Source organism: Procambarus clarkii, chromosome 18 (genome assembly GCF_040958095.1).
Source record: "Procambarus clarkii isolate CNS0578487 chromosome 18, FALCON_Pclarkii_2.0, whole genome shotgun sequence".
Taxonomy (NCBI): domain Eukaryota; kingdom Metazoa; phylum Arthropoda; class Malacostraca; order Decapoda; family Cambaridae; genus Procambarus; species Procambarus clarkii.
Window position 1 is genome coordinate 5,043,164 of NC_091167.1, and position 22,845 is coordinate 5,066,008.

A 22,845-nucleotide genomic window follows, 5' to 3' on the forward strand; every position below is an offset into this window, starting at 1 on the left:
TATGTCGTGTCTATGTTCACACTACGTACTGATATTTGTCATCCCAATGTTATCCTTGTGTCAACATTTCTTAATATTCTTTTGGTACTTGATAACTGAATTATTTAATTATCTATATTTATTGTGTTTAAGTTGATGTACAGTAATATTAACAGCTATTATTTATCTATTGCTCAGTCATTTATTTAACTGGTTAGTATGAACGTGTCAGTCTATTATTCTTGCTGGCGGAGTTAATAGTTTAGGGTTATAATAGTTTCGGGTTAAAAACTGTAAATAATGACGTAAACGAGTTTTTTTTTGTTATACACGTGTGTGATCACATTTACACACACAGGTGACACGTCCAGCAGTCTAGTCGTGTCCATCTCCCAGTAGCAACAGTCTTGTCGTGTCCATCTCCCAGTAGCAACAGTCTAGTCGTGTCCATCTCCCAGTAGCAACAGTCTTGTCGTGTCCATCTCCCAGTAGCAACAGTCTAGTCGTGTCCATCTCCCAGTAGCAACAGTCTTGTCGTGTCCATCTCCCAGTAGCAACAGTCTTGTCGTGTCCATCCACCAGTAGCAACAGTCTTGACGTGTCCATCCACCAGTAGCAACAGTCTTGACGTGTCCATCTCCCAGTAGCAACAGTCTTGTCGTGTCCATCCACCAGTAGCAACAGTCTTGTCGTGTCCATCCCCCAGTAGCAACAGTCTTGTCGTGTCCATCTACCAGTAGCAACAATAGGCGGTGATGAACGCCCAGAAGATGGAAATCAATGAACTATAAAATGTGTTGCACAGCAAGCCAAATCGACAATATTTAGTGAATAATAAAACATGAACATAAATTTGTTCTAACACATTTTTACAATTATAATTACCAACCTTGAGGGTGTAAGGAAGGTTCGGCTTCATGTAAGCGTCTTCGTAGATAGTTTTGAAGGACACGGCGTTTCGGGTGATGGAGACTGAGGCGTCCTTTTTAATTTCCACTCCAGTACCTTCCTCAGTGACGATGGCCGAGGCCTTGACACTGTACACGTCGCAGTCAATGATCCTCAGCTCCGATGCCTGCACCTCCACCTCCTTACACCCGGAGATCTGCAGTGAGAACCTTTCTTGTATATTGTGTTGGTGTTTGGAGGAATACACCACTTATGACAGTATACCCCATTAATTTACGTAACCCATTAGTTTACATAACTCATTAGTTTATGTAACCCATTAGTTTATGTAACCCATTAGTTTATGTAACCTATTAGTTTATGTACCCCATTACTTTACACAACCAATTAGTTTATATAACCCATTAGTTTACGAACCCATTAGTTTATGTAACCTATTAGTTTATGTAACCCATTAGTTTATGTAACTCATTAGTTTATATAAACCCATAAGTTTATGTAACCCATTAGTATATGTGAACCCATTTGTTTCTGTATCCAATTAGTTTATGTAACCCATTAGTTTATGTAAACCCCATTAGTTTATGTAACCCATTAGTTTACATAAACCCATAAGTTTATGTAACCCATTAGTTTATGTGAACCCATTTGTTTCTGTAACCCATTAGTTTATGTAACCCATTAGTTTATGTAAACCTATTAGTTTATGTAAACCTATTAGTTTATGTATCCCATTAGTTTACATAAACCCATTAGTTTATGTGAACCCATTAGTTTATGTAACCCATTAGTTTATGTAACCCATTAATTTATGTAAACCCATTAGTTTACGTAACCCATTAGTTTATATAAACCTATTAGTTTATGTGAACCCATTAGATTCTGTAACCCATTAGTTTATGTAACCCATTAGTTTATGTAAACCCATTGGTTTATGTAACCCATTAGTTTACATAAACCCATTAGTTGATATAAACCATTAGTTTATGTAACCCATTAGTTTACATAAACACATTAGTTTACATAACCCATTAGTATATGTAACCTATTAGTTTATGTAAACTATTAGTTTATGTAACCCATTAGTTTACATAGACCATTAGTATATGTAACCCATTAGTTTAAGTAACCCATTAGTTTATGTAAACCCATTAGTTTATGTAACCCATTAGTTTACATAAACCCATTAGTTGATATAAACCATTAGTTTATGTAACCCATTAGTTTACATAAACACATTAGTTTATATAACCCATTAGTATATGTAACCTATTAGTTTATGTAAACTATTAGTTTATGTAACCCATTAGTTTACATAGACCATTAGTATATGTAACCCATTAGTTTACGTAAACCATTAGTTTAAGTAACCCCGTTAGTTTAACTTATGTAACCCCGTTAGTTTAGCTTATGTAACCCATTAGTTTATATAAACCCATTAGTTTATATAAACCCAATAGTTTATATAAACCATTAGTTTATGTAAACCATTAGTTTACTTAACCCATTAGTTTGTCACCCAATAGTTATGTAATCCATTAGTTTATGTAAACCATTAGTTTATGTAACCCATTAGTTAATGTAAACCTAATAGTTTATATAAACCATTAGTATACGTAAACCATTAGTTTACTTAACCCATTAGTTTGTCACCCAATAGTTTATGTAACCCATTAGTTTATGTAAAATCTTCAGCTTTTTCAAAGGATTAAGAATACTTGAAGGAGACCAATTGTGTGGAAATCACAGTAACACTGAGGTACTCACCGTAACACTGAGGTACTCACAGTAACACTGAGGTACTCACAGTAACACTGAGGTACTCACAGTAACACTGAGGTACTCACCGTAACACTGAGGTACTCACAGTAACACTGAGGTACTCACAGTAACACTGAGGTACTCACAGTAACACTGAGGTACTCACAGTAACACTGAGGTACTCACAGTAACACTGAGGTACTCACCGTAACACTGAGGTACTCACAGTAACACTGAGGTACTCACAGTAACACTAAGATACTCACAGTAACACTGAGGTACTCACAGTAACACTGAGGTACTCACAGTAACACTGAGGTACTCACAGTAACACTGAGGTACTCACAGTAACACTAAGGTACTCACAGTAACACTGAGGTACTCACAGTAACACTGAGGTACTCACCGTAACGTTGTTGGTGACGTCCACCTTGCATTTCCTTCTCTGAGTGTTGTCCAGAGTCAGTGACAGGTTGCCCTTAACCGGTTGTCCGAAGGTGTAGCTGTAAACAAACATGACAGGTTAGACACGCACCAGGAGGCTCTCACGGACACGTACACAACAGTAAACAGTCACGCACCAGGAGGCTCTCACGGACACGTACACAACAGTAAACAGTCACGCACCAGGAGGCTCTCACTGACACGTGCACAACAGTAAACAGTCACGCACCAGGAGGCTCTCACGGACACGTACACAACAGTAAACAGTCACGCACCAGGAGGCTCTCACGGACACGTACACAACAGTAAACAGTCACGCACCAGGAGGCTCTCACTGACACGTGCACAACAGTAAACAGACACGCACCAGGAGACTCTCACTGACACGTGCACAACAGTAAACAGACACGCACCAGGAGGCTCTCACTGACACGTGCACAACAGTAAACAGACACGCACCAGGAGGCTCTCACGGACACGTGCACAACAGTAAACAGACACGCACCAGGAGGCTCTCACTGACACGTGCACAACAGTAAACAGACACGCACCAGGAGGCTCTCACGGACACGTGCACAACAGTAAACAGACACGCACCAGGAGGCTCTCACGGACACGTGCATAGCGTGATGTCGTCTTGCACGGACATCAGTGACCACCATTAGTGCACTACACATATTTCTACCATTTATATATACCCTTCAGTATATTCCCTGCAATATACATATACCTGGCAATATATACCTTGCAATATATACCCTGCAATATAGGGTACATACCCTGCACAACCTACCCTGCAATATAGGGTACATACCCTGCAATACATACCCTGCAATATATACCTTGCAATATATACCCTGCAATATAGGGTACATACCCTGCAATAAATACCCTGCAATATAGGGTACATACCCTGCAATAAATACCCTGCAATATATACCCTGCAATATATACCTTGCAATATATACCCTGCAATATAGGGTACATACCTTGCAATATATAAACCCTGCAAAATATTCCCTGCAATATATACCCTGCAATATATACCCTACAATATATACCTTGCAATATATATACGCAGCAATATATACCTTGCAATATATATATACGCAGCAATATATACCCTGCAATATATATATATATATATATATATATATATATATATATATATATATATATATATATATATATATATATATATATATATATATATATATATATATATATATATGCGAACAAGCCTGAATGGTCCCCAGGACTATATGCAACTGAAAACTCACACCCCAGAAGTGACTCGAACCCATACTGCCAGGAGCAACGCAACTGGTATGTACAGGGACGCCTTAATCCGCTTGACCATCACAACCGGACAATAAGGAAGTGATAGCCGAAGCTATTTGAACCACTTCCCCGCCGGCACTCGGATGGTAATCTTGGTCATAGCATTTTATCAAGTAAGTAAGTAATTATCAAAAGAAGGCACCAAACCGGGAAGGCTATGTAGCACAATCAAATACGCAAAATAATCAGAGGGCGCTAAATATCACCAAGGATGCCAATACGAGAACAAAAACGCATAAGGCGAACGATATCAAAAGTATCCGAGTCACCAAGAATTCTATCGAGGGACAGGTGACCGCGAGGGGCGGTCGGAAAGCAGGACACACGCTCGTCCTGGAAGTCAGGACATTCAAGAAGGACATGCACGACCGTAAGAGGGACAATGCAACTAGGACAATAAGGAGCAGGGCGGCGCTCCGTCAAGTGACCATGGGTTAAGCGAGTATGGCCAATACGCAACCTCGCCAGAGCTGTTTCCCACCGCCGGTTACGGTGGAAGGAGGACGGCCACGAGGAAACACAACATTTAAGAGTACGTAGCTTGTTACCAGTAACAGACAACCAAGAAGCCTGCCAACGGGTAAGGACTGAGGAATGGATAACCGGGTAAAAGTCGGAATACGGAATGCCTTTACGAGAGATGGGACAAGAGCGGACAGCTTCCTTAGCGGCAGCATCCGCACGCTCATTTAAAGACACACCAATATGGCTGGGAACCCAACAAAACTCAACCGACTTAAATTTACTGTGAACGAGAAACAGCCAATGCTGGATCTCGACAACTACTGGATGAACCGGATTAAAGGACCCGAGAGCCATGAGGGCACTACGAGAGTCAACAACAACCACAAAGGAAGACTGACAACGAGAAAGCAAGAGACGAAGAGCATAGAGAATAGCATAAAGTTCCGCTGTAAAGATGCTAGTCTCCGGAGGCAAGCGACACATATAAGTGCGATCAGGAAAAACAACAGAGTAGCCAACACCGTCCGCTGACTTAGACCCATCGGTGAAGACAGAAACGGAGCGGGAGTGAGAAGAAAAGTGCTCGAGGAAAAGGCGCTTTAGAACCGTAGGAGGGGTAAAAGCTTTAGTGATATGGGTCAAGGAAGTACAAAACCACGGAAGAGGGACCCTCCACGGGGGCAAAGAAGGAACAACACGAGGAGAAACATCAGAAATACGAACGGAGAGAGAATCCTGTAGGCGAGATAACCGGACAGAAAGAGGGAGGTGGTGAAGAGGAACAGGAACCGCAGGAGGGGTAAAAGTTAAAGCACGACAGAGGCGAGAGGAAGGATGTTGCAAGGACCGCGCAAGATAGCGAAGACAGTAGCGATCACGGCGGTCCTGGAGAGACAGGAAGCCAGTGTCAACATATAAGCTAAGGATGGGAGTCGAACGAAAGGCACCAGAACCGAGGCGCAACCCAGTATGGTGCAAAGCATCAAGACGGCGAAGAGTAGAAGGAGAAGCAGACGAGTAAGCAGGGCAACCATAATCGAGCTTAGACAGGACGAGAGAGGAATGTAAAGCAAGGAGAGTGCGCCTATCTGCCCCCCAAGAAGTATGGGACCAGACCCGAAGGAGGGTAAGGGCCTTAGAGCACTCAACACGGAGGTAAGAGATATGGGGAGACCAAGACAAACGAGTGTCAAGGAATAACCCCAAAAGCTTCGTGGAATCTTTGTATTCAAGGGGATGACCATAAAGTGACAAAGAGGGACGAAGAACAACCCGTTTCCGCGTAAAAGTCATGGCACAAGTATTAGAAGTAGAGAACTTGAAGCCATGACCTGTGGCCCAAGACGACACGGCATCAATTGCAAGTTGAAGCCTGCGTTGAAGGAGAGGCGAATCATCACTCTGACAACAAAGGGTAAGATCATCGACATAGAGAGCGGAGAAGACACCAGAAGGAAGAGAGGAAAGAAGACCATTGAGGGCAACAAGAAAAAGAGTAGTGCTCAGAACACTACCCTGGGGCACACCTTCGTATTGCTGAAAAGAGGGAGAGAGAGCGGTACCAAGGCGCACCCGAAAGGAACGACGAGAGAGGAAGCTGCGGAGAAAGAGAGGGAGATGACCACGAAGGCCAAAAGAATGAAGTTGAGATAGGATATGATAACGCCAAGTGGTGTTGTAAGCCTTTTCTAGGTCAAAAAGGACGGCAACAACGGAGGTCTTCGCAGCAAAAGCAGTACGAATATAGACCTCCAAGTTCACCAGGACATCTGTCGTGCTGCGGCACTTGCGGAAACCAAATTGAGAAGGGGAGAGGAGGTGATGGTGTTCCAGGAACCACATCAGACGAACGTTAACCATACGTTCAAAGCGTTTGCAGACACAACTTGTGAGAGCAATAGGGCGAAAGTCCTTAGGGGAAGTACCCAGAGACCCCGGTTTGCGAACAGGGAGGACAACGGCATCGAGCCAGTCCTCAGGGACTGACGACGACTCCCAGATCCGATTATACAGACTCAGTAAATACTGAGACGTGCTCGGAGGGAGATGGCGAAGCATCTCATAATGAATACCATCGGAGCCCGCCGCCGTAGAACCGCAGAGGGCCAGGGCAGAACGAAGTTCAGAGAGAGAGAAGGGATCATTATAGGGAAGCTGAAGATGAGTGCAGAAATCTAAAGGACGAGACTCAAGGACAGGTTTACGAAGAAGGAAAGATTGGGGAAGATGAAGACCAGAGCTAACAGAAGAAAAGTGGGAACCCAGTTCGGAAGCGACCTGCAACGGGTCCGCCACAAGAGTATCATGGAGGTGAAGGACCGGTGAAACATCGGGAACGAACTTACCCACTATCTTGCGGATATACGCTTCCAGATCTGGGCCAGAGGGGTCTCGGACATAATTGTTGAGACATAAGATGCCCAACATTCACGTTTAGCCGTACGGATGGCCCTACGGGCCACCGCACTCGCTTTCCGAAAGAAAAGAAAAGAATCGGTCGTCTGCCTACGGCGGTGCCTCTTCCAGGCTGCACGCTTACAGCGGACAGCCCGAGCACAGTCCGCATTCCACCAGGGAACGCACTTCCGTGGACCCCGAGAGGAAGAGCGAGGAATAGAGCGGAGGGCAGCGTTGAAGACAGTGTCATGAAAAAGGAGGAGAGCGCGAGAGAGAGGCAGAAGGGAGAGGTCAGGGAGAGCAGCACTGAGGGTAAATAGGGTCCAGTCTGCCTTAGCAAACTGCCACCTAGGGAAAGAGAGGGAAGGGCGAAAAGAGAAAAAGGAAACAAGGATGGGGAAATGATCACTTCCATGGAGGTCATCAAGAACCTGCCACGTGAAATTTAAGTAAAGAGAAGAAGAGCAGAGAGAAAGATCAAGACAAGAAAGGGTGCGAGTCCGAGAGTCCAAATGAGTGGGCTCACCAGAATTCAGAAGAGACAGGGAAGAAGAGAGGAAGGGGAAGTGGTTCAAATAGCTTCGGCTATCACTTCCTTATTGTCCGGTCGTGATGGTCAAGCGGATTAAGGCGTCCCTGTACATACCAGTTGCGTTGCTCCTGGCAGTATGGGTTCGAGTCACTTCTGGGGTGTGAGTTTTCAGTTGCATATAGTCCTGGGGACCATTCAGGCTTGTTCGCATTTGTGTTCCTCACGTGTGCCCCAAAGAATGAAGTGATTTGATAAAATGCTATGCCCAAGATTACCATCCAATTGGCGGCGGGGAAGTGGTTCAAATAGCTTCGGCTATCACTTCCTTATTGTCCGGTCGTGATGGTCAAGCGGATTAAGGCGTCCCTGTACATACCAGTTGTGTTGCTCCTGGCAGTATGGGTTTGAGTCACTTCTGGAGTGTGAGTTTTCAGTTGCATATAGTCCTGGGGACCATTCAGGCTTGTTCGCATTTGTGTTCCTCACGTGTGCCCCAAAAATGAGGTGATTTGATAAAATGCTATGCCCAAGATTACCATCTGAGTGCCGGCGGGGAAGTGGTTCAAATAGCTTCGGCTATCACTTCCTTATTGTCCGGTCGTGATGGTCAAGCGGATTAAGGCGTCCCTGTACATACCAGTTGCGTTGCTCCTGGCAGTATGGGTTCGAGTCACTTCTGGGTTGTGAGTTTTCAGTTGCATATAGTCCTGGGGACCATTCAGGCTTGTTCGCATTTGTGTTCCTCACGTGTGCCCCAAAGAATGAGGTGATTTGATAAAATGCTATGCCCAAGATTACCATCCGAGTGCCGGCGGGGAAGTGGTTCAAATAGCTTCGGCTATCACTTCCTTATCGTCCGGTCGTGATGGTCAAGCGCATTAAGGCGTCCCTGTACATACCAGTTGCGTTGCTCCTGGCAGTATGGGTTCGAGTCACTTCTGGGGTGTGAGTTTTCAGTTGCATATAGTCCTGGGGACCATTCAGGCTTGTTCGCATTTGTGTTCCTCACGTGTGCCCCAAAGAATGAGATGATTTGATAAAATGCTATGCCCAAGATTACCATCCGAGTGCCGGCGGGGAAGTGGTTCAAATAGCTTCGGCTATCACTTCCTTATTGTCCGGTCGTGATGGTCAAGCGGATTAAGGCGTCCCTGTACATACCAGTTGCGTTGCTCCTGGCAGTATGGGTTCGAGTCACTTCTGGGGTGTGAGTTTTCAGTTGCATATAGTCCTGGGGACCATTCAGGCTTGTTCGCATATATATATATATATATATATATATATATATATATATATATATATATATATATATATATATATATATATATATATATATATATATATATATATATATATATATATATATATATATATATATATATATATTAGTATATTTTGGTAGCAGTCTTTCCTGTAGACATATATTATTAAATATGACCGAAAAAGTAAGATTAATAATTCTAACACGAATTTTCTCAATCTTTCGTACATTACGCTTCACTGTTGGAGGTAAATAAAAAATCACTTCTCCAAAATTCATTTTTATTTCTAGTCTGACGCGACACGGGCGCGTTTCGTAAAACATATTACATTTTCAAAGACTTCACAAATACACAACTGATTAGAACTTACGTCTCTCTGATATTATATCTACATTTGACTGAGGTGGGAAGGGTGATGTGGCATTAACACAAGACAGAACAGGAGGGGATATTAATAGGGTATTAAAAGTATCAACACAAGACAGAACAGAAACAATGGGTATTGAATAGAAGTGTTTGTAGAAAGCCTATTGGTCCATATTTCTTGATGCTTCTATATTGGAGCGGAGTCTTGAGGTGGGTAGAATATAGTTGTGCAATAATTGGCTGTTGATTGCTGGTGTTGACTTCTTGATGTGTAGTGCCTCGTAAACGTCAAGCCGCCTGCTATCGCTGTATCTATCGATGATTTCTGTGTTGTTTACTAGGATTTCTCTGGCGATGGTTTGGTTATGGGAAGAGATTATATGTTCCTTAATGGAGCCCTGTTGCTTATGCATCGTTAAACGCCTAGAAAGAGATGTTGTTGTCTTGCCTATATACTGGTTTTTTTGGAGCTTACAGTCCCCAAGTGGGCATTTGAAGGCATAGACGACGTTAGTCTCTTTTAAAGCGTTCTGTTTTGTGTCTGGAGAGTTTCTCATGAGTAGGCTGGCCGTTTTTCTGGTTTTATAGTAAATCGTCAGTTGTATCCTCTGATTTTTGTCTGTAGGGATAACGTTTCTATTAACAATATCTTTCAGGACCCTTTCCTCCGTTTTATGAACTGTGGAAAAGAAGTTCCTGTAAAATAGTCTAATAGGGGGTATAGGTGTTGTGTTAGTTGTCTCTTCAGAGGTTGCATGGCTTTTCACTTTCCTTCTTATGATGTCTTCGATGAAACCATTGGAGAAGCCGTTATTGACTAGGACCTGCCTTACCCTACAGAGTTCTTCGTCGACTTGCTTCCATTCTGAGCTGTGGCTGAGAGCACGGTCGACGTATGCGTTAACAACACTCCTCTTGTACCTGTCGGGGCAGTCGCTGTTGGCATTTAGGCACATTCCTATGTTTGTTTCCTTAGTGTAGACTGCAGTGTGGAAACCTCCGCCCTTTTCCATGACTGTTACATCTAGAAAAGGCAGCTTCCCATCCTTTTCCGTCTCGTAAGTGAAACGCAGCACGGAACTCTGCTCAAATGCCTCCTTCAGCTCCTGCAGATGTCTGACATCAGGTACCTGTGTAAAAATGTCGTCAACATACCTGCAGTATATGGCCGGTTTCAAGTTCATGTCGACTAAGACTTTTTGCTCGATGGTACCCATGTAGAAGTTTGCAAACAGGACACCTAGGGGAGAACCCATGGCGACCCCATCTACTTGCTTATACATGTGCCCATCCGGGCTCAAGAAGGGTGCCTCTTTAGTACAAGCTTGGAGTAGTTTCCTCAGAATACTTTCTGGCATGTCAAGAGGAGTACAGGCTGGATCACGATACACTCTGTCGGCTATCATTCCGATTGTCTCGTCCACAGGTACGTTGGTAAACAGCGATTCTACGTCCAACGAGGCTCTTATCCCTGTGGCCCGTGTGCCCCGCAGTAAGTCCACAAATTCCTTTGGGGACTTCAGGCTGAAGGCGCAAGGAACATAAGGAGTCAGCAGGCCGTTGAGTCGCTTCGCCAGTCTGTACGTGGGTGTGGGTATCTGGCTAATGATTGGCCGAAGTGGGTTTCCAGGCTTGTGCGTCTTGACATTTCCATACGCATATCCAGGTTTATATTCCCCAATGATCTTTGGCAGGTGGAGTCCGGATTTCTTGGCGTTCACAGTTTCGATCAGTTTGTTGACCTTTGCTTTTAATTCGGCTGTAGTGTCCTTCGTTACCCTTTGGAACTTAGTTTGGTCAGAGAGTATGATGTTCATTTTCGCCAGATATTCGTCTTCGTGAAATCAAAGACAACAAAACGCAACTACTTCATGCTACAAACGAGTGGAGAAATAGCAACATCGACCATAGTATCCGTACCCGCATTGAACAACACCTCGACATCCTCACAGACCAACATCACCTCAGCACTGAAACAAGGATTATCAAGAAACTAACAACATTATATGGAGGACCTATGGCAATTCCACGACCAAGAGATGGCTTCCTGAACCTTGCAGGAATTAACCTCACTGAGGACCAAGTCACTCTCCTAAATCTGGGCATAAACTGTCATGTTATGTCCAGACCGAGTGAAATGGCCCGGAAAGTAGAGTTGGAAATTCTGTTGGACGACATATTCGACCTCGAGACACAAAAGAAGGTCACTACCAAAGATACCTTACAAGCAGAACTTATTGCAGAAAGAGGAAAGAATCGAGGCAACTACAGAAGCACCATACTGTCCCCCGAGCTTAAAGCGGCAGCTAAAAGCCTTCGTGAGAACAAGGAGATAGTTGTCAGGAGAGGTGACAAGTCGCCAATATATGTCATTCTTAAAAAAGACGAATATCTGGCGAAAATGAACATCATACTCTCTGACCAAACTAAGTTCCAAAGGGTAACGAAGGACACTACAGCCGAATTAAAAGCAAAGGTCAACAAACTGATCGAAACTGTGAACGCCAAGAAATCCGGACTCCACCTGCCAAAGATCATTGGGGAATATAAACCTGGATATGCGTATGGAAATGTCAAGACGCACAAGCCTGGAAACCCACTTCGGCCAATCATTAGCCAGATACCCACACCCACGTACAGACTGGCGAAGCGACTCAACGGCCTGCTGACTCCTTATGTTCCTTGCGCCTTCAGCCTGAAGTCCCCAAAGGAATTTGTGGACTTACTGCGGGGCACACGGGCCACAGGGATAAGAGCCTCGTTGGACGTAGAATCGCTGTTTACCAACGTACCTGTGGACGAGACAATCGGAATGATAGCCGACAGAGTGTATCGTGATCCAGCCTGTACTCCTCTTGACATGCCAGAAAGTATTCTGAGGAAACTACTCCAAGCTTGTACTAAAGAGGCACCCTTCTTGAGCCCGGATGGGCACATGTATAAGCAAGTAGATGGGGTCGCCATGGGTTCTCCCCTAGATGTCCTGTTTGCAAACTTCTACATGGGTACCATCGAGCAAAAAGTCTTAGTCGACATGAACTTGAAACCGGCCATATACTGCAGGTATGTTGACGACATTTTTACACAGGTACCTGATGTCAGACATCTGCAGGAGCTGAAGGAGGCATTTGAGCAGAGTTCCGTGCTGCGTTTCACTTACGAGACGGAAAAGGATGGGAAGCTGCCTTTTCTAGATGTAACAGTCATGGAAAAGGGCGGAGGTTTCCACACTGCAGTCTACACTAAGGAAACAAACATAGGAATGTGCCTAAATGCCAACAGCGACTGCCCCGACAGGTACAAGAGGAGTGTTGTTAACGCATACGTCGACCGTGCTCTCAGCCACAGCTCAGAATGGAAGCAAGTCGACGAAGAACTCTGTAGGGTAAGGCAGGTCCTAGTCAATAACGGCTTCTCCAATGGTTTCATCGAAGACATCATAAGAAGGAAAGTGAAAAGCCATGCAACCTCTGAAGAGACAACTAACACAACACCTATACCCCCTATTAGACTATTTTACAGGAACTTCTTTTCCACAGCTCATAAAACGGAGGAAAGGGTCCTGAAAGATATTGTTAATAGAAACGTTATCCCTACAGACAAAAATCAGAGGATACAACTGACGATTTACTATAAAACCAGAAAAACGGCCAGCCTACTCATGAGAAACTCTCCAGACACAAAACAGAACGCTTTAAAAGAGACTAACGTCGTCTATGCCTTCAAATGCCCACTTGGGGACTGTAAGCTCCAAAAAACCCAGTATATAGGCAAGACAACAACATCTCTTTCTAGGCGTTTAACGATGCATAAGCAACAGGGCTCCATTAAGGAACATATAATCTCTTCCCATAACCAAACCATCGCCAGAGAAATCCTAGTAAACAACACAGAAATCATCGATAGATACAGCGATAGCAGGCGGCTTGACGTTTGCGAGGCACTACACATCAAGAAGTCAACACCAGCAATCAACAGCCAATTATTGCACAACTATATTCTACCCACCTCAAGACTCCGCTCCAATATAGAAGCATCAAGAAATATGGACCAATAGGCTTTCTACAAACACTTCTATTCAATACCCATTGTTTCTGTTCTGTCTTGTGTTGATACTTTTAATACCCTATTAATATCCCCTCCTGTTCTGTCTTGTGTTAATGCCACATCACCCTTCCCACCTCAGTCAAATGTAGATATAATATCAGAGAGACGTAAGTTCTAATCAGTTGTGTATTTGTGAAGTCTTTGAAAATGTAATATGTTTTACGAAACGCGCCCGTGTCGCGTCAGACTAGAAATAAAAATGAATTTTGGAGAAGTGATTTTTTATTTACCTCCAACAGTGAAGCGTAATGTACGAAAGATTGAGAAAATTCGTGTTAGAATTATTAATCTTACTTTTTCGGTCATATTTAATAATATATATATATATATATATATATATATATATATATATATATATATATATATATATATATATATATATATATATATATATAGTGTACACTTTATTATGCAAGGTTATACAGTTACATATCTGATTTTATACAAAAAATTAACATTAAGAGGACACAAAAAAAAGTTCGCTTCCTAGAGGCTGTAGATTTCCTCGAACTCCTCCGACGCCGGGCAGGAACTGAGGATGCAGCGAGCATTCCCCCTCTGGATCGCGACACTGAGGCGCTGAAAGAGAAAACTTGCTGCTCTAGGGTCTCTTGTGGTGTCAATGAGCTTGGAACCAAGATCCTTAAGAAACCTTCTTGCACTCTCTCCCCATGGGCCTAGGGTCTCAGACCCTATTGGAACGAAGTTGTACCGATGATCTAATTGCCTGTACTTGGCTGACTTGTCTCTTTCTTTGCGTGTCGCCGCGGCTCCTGCTTGGCCGGCAGAGAGGTTGATGTATGTGGTTGCCAGGGTGGATACACAAGTATAGTCCCACGCCAACTGTCTGCCACCCTTCCACTGTCGCAGTGTGATTCCGTCTGGTCGGCTGGCAAAGCTAACAGAGTCACGGTTCAGTAGGTTGCGGGTCTCTCTCTCCGCTGGACACTGAGCAGAGGCAAGGCTTCTTTTAATGATGTCATTGACTTCGTCGTGTCTAGTGTGCCAACCACATGATTTTCCACAGTGCAGGCCATGCAATCCATTTTCGTCAGCATCTGCCTCGCCGCAAATACACCTATGAACAGTGTGAATAGGGGCAGCAAGACGGAGAGCGACTGCAATACGGAGCTCCTGCGGATTAAGACGTGTACCTGTCGCAGACCTAGGGACTGCCAAAAGGAAGTCCCCTGCATGGGGAGCCTGCACAGCTGTGAGGCGTGCACGATCACTGGGGGTTGTTGCTGCCTCCAGCAAAGCTGTGGCTTCTTTGTCTACAATGGGGCTGTCCCAACTGGATTGTTTCTTGGCTTTCGGCATGGCTGGTCTGAGTGCTGGGTCTGCCATGGCACCCCATTTCGTGTCGCATTCCGTGTAGTGGGGGTCCTGTATCCCCGCTACATCACTCAGGGTGTCAGGTAGAATTTCCTTAACCAGGTCATCTGATGCTGAGGAGGAAGACAGGAAGGCTGGGACAGCAATTTGGGTAGCAGTGCGGACACCCAAGCCACCGAGCCTAACAGGAAGAGTGGCTTGTTTCCACTGGCATTCGTTGAGGGAGAGGTTAACAACTTTTTCCAGCATGGTCTTCAGTAAGAGGTCATACTCTTCAAGCTTTCGGCTGTCGTAAGATGGGGCGCACCTCAGAAAGTAGGTTAGCCTCGGAAGGGATAGGCATTTGGTGAGGAGATAAAAAGCATCGTGGGCATCGATGTCACCTATTCTGTCTTCCATCCTCCTAAGGTCTGCGATTTTCTTGTCAAGGATCTCCTCAATGGCGTTAGACCCGAGGGGGGCTCCAAGGAGGGTGCTGTTCTCGGCCCTAATGACATGGGCTCCAGGCAAGGCAGACCTTATTCTAGCTACGATGTCTGGGTTGGAAGAGACTACTTCACACTTGGAAGGGTTCAGGACAAGACCCAGGCTTACTTCTTGCTCTCTTATTTTCCTGATATCTGCCAAGAGATGGTTTACGGTGCCAGCTATAGTGCCATCATCCAAAAACCAGATGTTGAACTCGCTGGACAAGCTTTCTGTGATTTCTTTTAAGACTAAGCAGAAAAGAAGGGGAGCAAGAGGATCACCTTGCTGAACACCTTCACATTATCTGATTTCATGTTCACCAAAGAGTAGTTTTGACTCACCACTGTAGCACGATAGTATGAACGGGGGAGGGGCCGGAAATGGCGATGTACGGCACAAAGTACTGCATCTCTTCTGACCATGTTGAAGGCATTCTTAAAGTCCAGTTTGAGCAGGGCCTCTTCATCAGAAATGTTGGTGATGTATGCTCGTGCTGCATGAACAGCCGCTTCAGAGCCTTGGGGGATTCCAAATCCTAGCTGGATTGGTTTCAGCAATTCAGCCGCTTGCTGGCTGACTACCTTCGTAGCAGCCTTGGCAATCAGGCGTCGGAGAGTGTTGCCAACAGCGATTGGCCTGATTCCTTCGTCCTTCTTTTTGAGAGCACAGAGGGAGGCACCAAATAAGAGAGGCCTGATGACCTCAGGTATCTCACCAGCCAGGCACATGTTGACGAACCTTGTGAGTTCCATAAGAAGATCTTGTGCTGCATCACCAACTGCAGGATTTAACATTTGCTTGATGTGTTGAGGTTTTAACCCTGTAAAGCCGCCTGCTGACCCAGGTGGAAAAGAAAGGGCTGCTTTGTAGACCTCAGATTCACCAACGATTAATGGGTCTGAAATGGTGTCGGCTGATGGCGGAACGATGTTGTCGCCTTGAGGGGCTCTGGGTGGGTGCTTGCTTTGCAGGGCCCGTACTGTGGCAGAGTTTCGAGGAACAATTTTCTCGTCACTGGTGAGGACTCTAATAGCACTTGCGGTATTTCCCTCTTCAATTTTTTTGGTGATTTGTGCTCTGATTTTGTACGTTTCCGGTATGTTGTTGTTACCATTTCTGCGGTGGGTGTGTTTTGCTCGGAGAGGCAGGCGAACTAGGTTGTCCCCCCCTTGGGTATTCATTTATCGCCCTCAGGACCGAGGAAGCAAGTGATTTGTCCCTCCTTGGAGGGACGGTGAGGCATACATTGCCAAACAGAAAGACATTATGCCACGCTTGAATGTTTTCCGGGGCATCATTGACCTTTTTCAGAAGATTACAGAGTGTGGCTGCTGCATTTGGGCGGGCTGCTTTTGGGATGTGTGGTAATGTTCTAGCAGACGTCGCTATGATCGCTTGGGTGAGGTTTTCAGATGAGATTAGAATAATGGGAGTCTCTTCTCTAACTGTCAATGACAGCTGGCCATTGCTTCCCTTTGGAAGCTGGTGGGAACCACTGCATCTTACCTCGTTGACGGTGTGAAAGCGGATAACACCACCGTTGGAGTTTATGGCGGAGTTTTTGTTGCATACTCGGCAAAAACCTCTTTTAGGAGCAGTTGTTGGTATCTCAAGGCTTGTGGAGTCCTGCCTGACCGCTGGGACCCCTTCCATTTCACCTCTGTTGGGAGAGTTAAACTGTGCATTGTTCTATAGAAGGGGGGGGGGGGGGCAAACACACTGGGTCATGGCCAAGCAACTGCCAGCAACTGGGTGTGGAACCAGCAACTGGGTGAGGAGCCAGCAACTGGTTGTGGAGCCAGCAACTGGGTGTGGAGGCAGCAACTGGGTGTGGAGCCAGCAACTGGGTGTGGAGGCAGCAACTGGGTGTGGAGCCAGCAACTGGGTGTGGAGCCAGCAACTGGGTGTGGAGCCAGCAACTGGGTGTGGAGCCAGCAACTGGGTGTGGAGCCAGCAACTGGGTGTGGAGCCAGCAACTGAGTGTGGAGCCAGCAACTGGGTGTGGAGCCAGCAACTGGGTGTGGAGCCAGCAACTGGGTGAGGAGCCAGCAACTGGGTGTGGAGCCAGCAACTGGGTGAGGAGCCAGCAACTGGGTGAGGAGCCAGCAACTGGGTGAGGAGCCAGCAACTGGGTGTGGAGCCAGCAACTGGGTGAGGAGCCAGCAACTGGGTGTGGAGCCAGCAACTGGGTGAGGAGCCAGCAACTGGGTGTGGAGCCAGCAACTGGGTGAGGAGCCAGCAACTGGGTGAGGAGCCAGCAACTGGGTGAGGAGCCAGCAACTGGGTGTGGAGCCAGCAACTGGGTGAGGAGCCAGCAACTGGGTGTGGAGGCATCAACTGGGTGTGGAGGCATCAACTGGGTGTGGAGCCAGCAACTGGGTGAGGAGCCAGCAACTGGGTGTGGAGCCAGCAACTGGGTGAGGAGCCAGCAACTGGGTGAGGAGCCAGCAACTGGGTGAGGAGCCAGCAACTGGGTGTGGAGGCATCAACTGGGTGTGGAGGCATCAACTGGGTGTGGAGGCAGCAACTGGGTGTGGAGCCAGCAACTGGGTGTGGAAGCCAGCAACTGGGTGTGGAGGCAGCAACTGGGTGTGGAGCCAGCAACTGGATGTGGAGGCCATCAACTGGGTGTGGAGCCAGCAACTGGGTGTGGAGCCAGCAACTGGGTGTGGAGCCAGCAACTGGGTGTGGAGCCAGCAACTGGGTGTGGAGGCATCAACTGGGTGTGGAGGCATCAACTGGGTGTGGAGCCAGCAACTGGGTGTGGAACCAGCAACTGGGTGTGGAGGCATCAACTGGGTGTGGAGCCAGCAACTGGATGTGGAGCCAGCAACTGGGTGTGGAGCCAGCAACTGGGTGTGGAGCCAGCAACTGGGTGTGGAGCCAGCAACTGGGTGTGGAGGCATCAACTGGGTGTGGAGCCAGCAACTGGGTGAGGAGCCAGCAACTGGGTGTGGAGGCCGCGGCTAGGTGTGGAGGCATATATATATATATATATATATATATATATATATATATATATATATATATATATATATATATATATATATATATATATATATATATATATATATATATATATATATATATATATATATGTCGTACCTAGTAGCCAGAACTCACTTCTCAGCCTACTATGCAAGGCCCGTTTTGCCTAATAAGCCAAGTTTTCATGAATTAATTGTTTTTCGACTACCTAACCTACCTAACCTAACCTAACCTAACTTTTTCGGTTACCTAACCCAACCTAACCTATAGAGATAGGTTAGGTTAGGTAGGGTTGGTTAGGTTCGGTCATATATCTACTTTAATTTTATCTCCAATAAGAATCAAATGACCTCATACATAGGTACGACATATATATATATATGTGTATATATATATATATATATATATATATATATATATATATATATATATATATATATATATATATATATATATATATATATATATATATATGTCGTACCTAGTAGCCAGAACGCACTTCTCAGCCAACTATACAAGGCCCGATTTGCCTAATAAGCCAAGTTTTCCTGAATTAATATATTTTCTCTAATTATTTTCTTATGAAATGATAAAGCTACCCATTTCATTATGTATAAGGTCAATTTTTTTTATTTCAGTTAAAATTAATGTAGATATATGACCGAACCTAACCAACCCTACCTAACCTAACCTAATCTATCTTTATAGGTTAGGTTAGGTTAGGTAGCCAAAAAAGGTAGGTTAGGTTAGGTTAAGTAGGTTAAGTAGTCGAAAAACAATTAATTCATGAAAACTTGGCTTATTAGGCAAATCGGGCCTTGCATAGTAGGCTGAAAAGTGAGTTCTGGCTACTAGGTACGACATATATATATATATATATATATATATATATATATATATATATATATATATATATAACTGAAAACTCACCCCAGAAGTGACTCGAACCCATACTCCCAGAAGCAACACAAATGCGAACAAGCCTGAATGGTCCCCAGGACAATATGCAACTGAAAACTCACACCCCAGAATATTGGGGTGTGAGTTGTTGCATATTGTCCTGGGGACCATTCAGGCTTGTTCGCATTTGTGTTCCTCACGTGTGCCCCAAAGAATGAGGTGATTTGGTAAAATGCTATGCCCAAGATTACTATCCGAGTGCCGGCGGTGGGGTGGTTCAAATAGCCTCGGGTATCACCTCATTTTGTCCGGTCGTGATGGTCAAGTGGATTAAGGCGTCTTGTACATACCAGTTGCGTTGCTTCAGGGAGTATGGGTTCGAGTCACTTCTGGGGTGTGAGTTTTCAGTTGCATATTGTCCTGGGGACCATTCAGGCTTGTTCGCGTTTGTGTTCCTCACGTGTGCCCCAAAGAATGAGGTGATTTGGTAAAATGCTATGCCCAAGATTACTATCCGAGTGCCGGCGGTGGGGTGGTTCAAATAGCCTCGGCTATCACCTCATTTTGTCCGGTCGTGATGGTCAAGTGGATTAAGGCGTCTTGTACATACCAGTTGCGTTGCTTCTGGGAGTATGGGTTCGAGTCACTTCTGGGGTGTGAGTTTTCAGTTGCATATTGTCCTGGGGACCATTCAGGCTTGTTCGCATTTGTGTTCCTCACGTGTGCCCCAAAGAATGAGGTGATTTGGTAAAATGCTATGCCCAAGATTACTATCCGAGTGCCGGCGGTGGGGTGGTTCAAATAGCCTCGGCTATCACCTCATTTTGTCCGGTCGTGATGGTCAAGTGGATTAAGGCGTCTTGTACATACCAGTTGCGTTGCTTCTGGGAGTATGGGTTCGAGTCACTTCTGGGGTGTGAGTTTTCAGTTGCATATTGTCCTGGGGACCATTCAGGCTTGTTCGCATTTGTGTTCCTCACGTGTGCCCCAAAGAATGAGGTGATTTGGTAAAATGCTATGCCCAAGATTACTATCCGAGTGCCGGCGGTGGGGTGGTTCAAATAGCCTCGGCTATCACCTCATTTTGTCCGGTCGTGATGGTCAAGTGGATTAAGGCGTCTTGTACATACCAGTTGCGTTGCTTCTGGGAGTATGGGTTCGAGTCACTTCTGGGGTGTGAGTTTTCAGTTGCATATTGTCCTGGGGACCATTCAGGCTTGTTCGCATTTGTGTTCCTCACGTGTGCCCCAAAGAATGAGGTGATTTGGTAAAATGCTATGCCCAAGATTACTATCCGAGTGCCGGCGGTGGGGTGGTTCAAATAGCCTCGGCTATCACCTCATTTTGTCCGGTCGTGATGGTCAAGTGGATTAAGGCGTCTTGTACATACCAGTTGCGTTGCTTCTGGGAGTATGGGTTCGAGTCACTTCTGGGGTGTGAGTTTTCAGTTGCATATTGTCCTGGGGACCATTCAGGCTTGTTCGCATTTGTGTTCCTCACGTGTGCCCCAAAGAATGAGGTGATTTGGTAAAATGCTATGCCCAAGATTACTATCCGAGTGCCGGCGGTGGGGTGGTTCAAATAGCCTCGGCTATCACCTCATTTTGTCCGGTCGTGATGGTCAAGTGGATTAAGGCGTCTTGTACATACCAGTTGCGTTGCTTCTGGGAGTATGGGTTCGAGTCACTTCTGGGGTGTGAGTTTTCAGTTGCATATTGTCCTGGGGACCATTCAGGCTTGTTCGCATATATATATATATATATATATATATATATATATATATATATATATATATATATATATATATATATATATATATATATATATATATATATATATATGTCGTACCTAGTAGCCAGAATGCACTTCTCGGCCTACTATGCAATTCCCGATTTGCCTAATAAGCCAAGTTTTCTTGAATTATTAAATTTCCTCTAATTTTTTTCTTATGAAATGATAACGCTACCCATTTCATTATGCATGAGGTCAATTTTTTTTTATTGGAGTTAAAATTAACGTAGATATATGACCGAACCTAGCCAACCCTACCTAACCTAACCTATATCTATAGGTTAGGTTAGGTTAGGTAGCCGAAAAAGTTAGGTTAGGTTAGTTTAGGTAGGTTAGGTAGTCGAGAAACAATTAATTCATGAAAAATTGGCTTATTAGGCAAATTGGGCCTTGCATAGTAGGCTGAGAAGTGCGTTCTGGCTACTAGGTACGACATATATATATATATATATATATATATATATATATATATATATATATATATATATATGCGAACAAGCCTGAATGGTCCCCAGGACATATGCAACTGAAAACTCACACCCCAGAAGTGACTCGAACCCATACTCCCAGAAGCAACGCATCTGGTATGTACAAGACGCCTTAATCCACTTGACCATCACGACCGGACATAATGAGGTGACAGCCGAGGCTATTTGAACCACCCCACCGCCGGCACTCGGATAGTTATCTTGGGCATAGCATTTTTACCAAATCACCTCATTCTTTGGGGCAACACGTGAGGAACACAAATGCGAACAAGCCTGAATGGTCCCCAGGACATATGCAACTGAAAACTCACACCCCAGAAGTGACTCGAACCCATACTCCCAGAAGCAACGCATCTGGTATGTACAAGACGCCTTAATCCACTTGACCATCACGACCGGACATAATGAGGTGATAGCCGAGGCTATTTGAACCACCTCACCGCCGGCACTCGGATAGTTATCTTGGGCATAGCATTTTTACCAAATCACCTCATTCTTTGGGGCAACACGTGAGGAACACAAATGCGAACAAGCCTGAATGGTCCCCAGGACATATGCAACTGAAAACTCACACCCCAGAAGTGACTCGAACCCATACTCCCAGAAGCAACGCATCTGGTATGTACAAGACGCCTTAATCCACTTGACCATCACGACCGGACATAATGAGGTGATAGCCGAGGCTATTTGAACCACCCCACCGCCGGCACTCGGATAGTTATCTTGGGCATAGCATTTTTACCAAATCACCTCATTCTTTGGGGCAACACGTGAGGAACACAAATGCGAACAAGCCTGAATGGTCCCCAGGACATATGCAACTGAAAACTCACACCCCAGAAGTGACTCGAACCCATACTCCCAGAAGCAACGCATCTGGTATGTACAAGACGCCTTAATCCACTTGACCATCACGACCGGACATAATGAGGTGATAGCCGAGGCTATTTGAACCACCCCACCGCCGGCACTCGGATAGTTATCTTGGGCATAGCATTTTTACCAAATCACCTCATTCTTTGGGGCAACACGTGAGGAACACAAATGCGAACAAGCCTGAATGGTCCCCAGGACATATGCAACTGAAAACTCACACCCCAGAAGTGACTCGAACCCATACTCCCAGAAGCAACGCATCTGGTATGTACAAGACGCCTTAATCCACTTGACCATCACGACCGGACATAATGAGGTGATAGCCGAGGCTAATTGAACCACCCCACCGTCGGCACTCGGATAGTTATCTTGGGCATAGCATTTTTACCAAATCACCTCATTCTTTGGGGCAACACGTGAGGAACACAAATGCGAA

The 22,845-nt window shown here is 45.1% G+C and overlaps 1 protein-coding gene across 2 annotated transcripts in view; it reads right to left on the reverse strand.

Moving 5' to 3' along the window:
* LOC123750139 (alpha-2-macroglobulin-like) overlaps window positions 1-22,845 on the reverse strand; it is a 434,012-nt gene that overhangs the window by 301,666 nt on the left and 109,501 nt on the right. For both annotated transcript variants that reach the window (XM_069326235.1, XM_069326236.1), the window contains exons 6-7: window positions 3,056-3,152; window positions 869-1,084 (exon numbers count right to left, since the gene is read on the reverse strand). In XM_069326235.1, coding sequence (XP_069182336.1) covers window positions 869-1,084; window positions 3,056-3,152 — 313 coding nt within the window. The remainder of the gene's footprint in view (window positions 1-868; window positions 1,085-3,055; window positions 3,153-22,845) is intronic.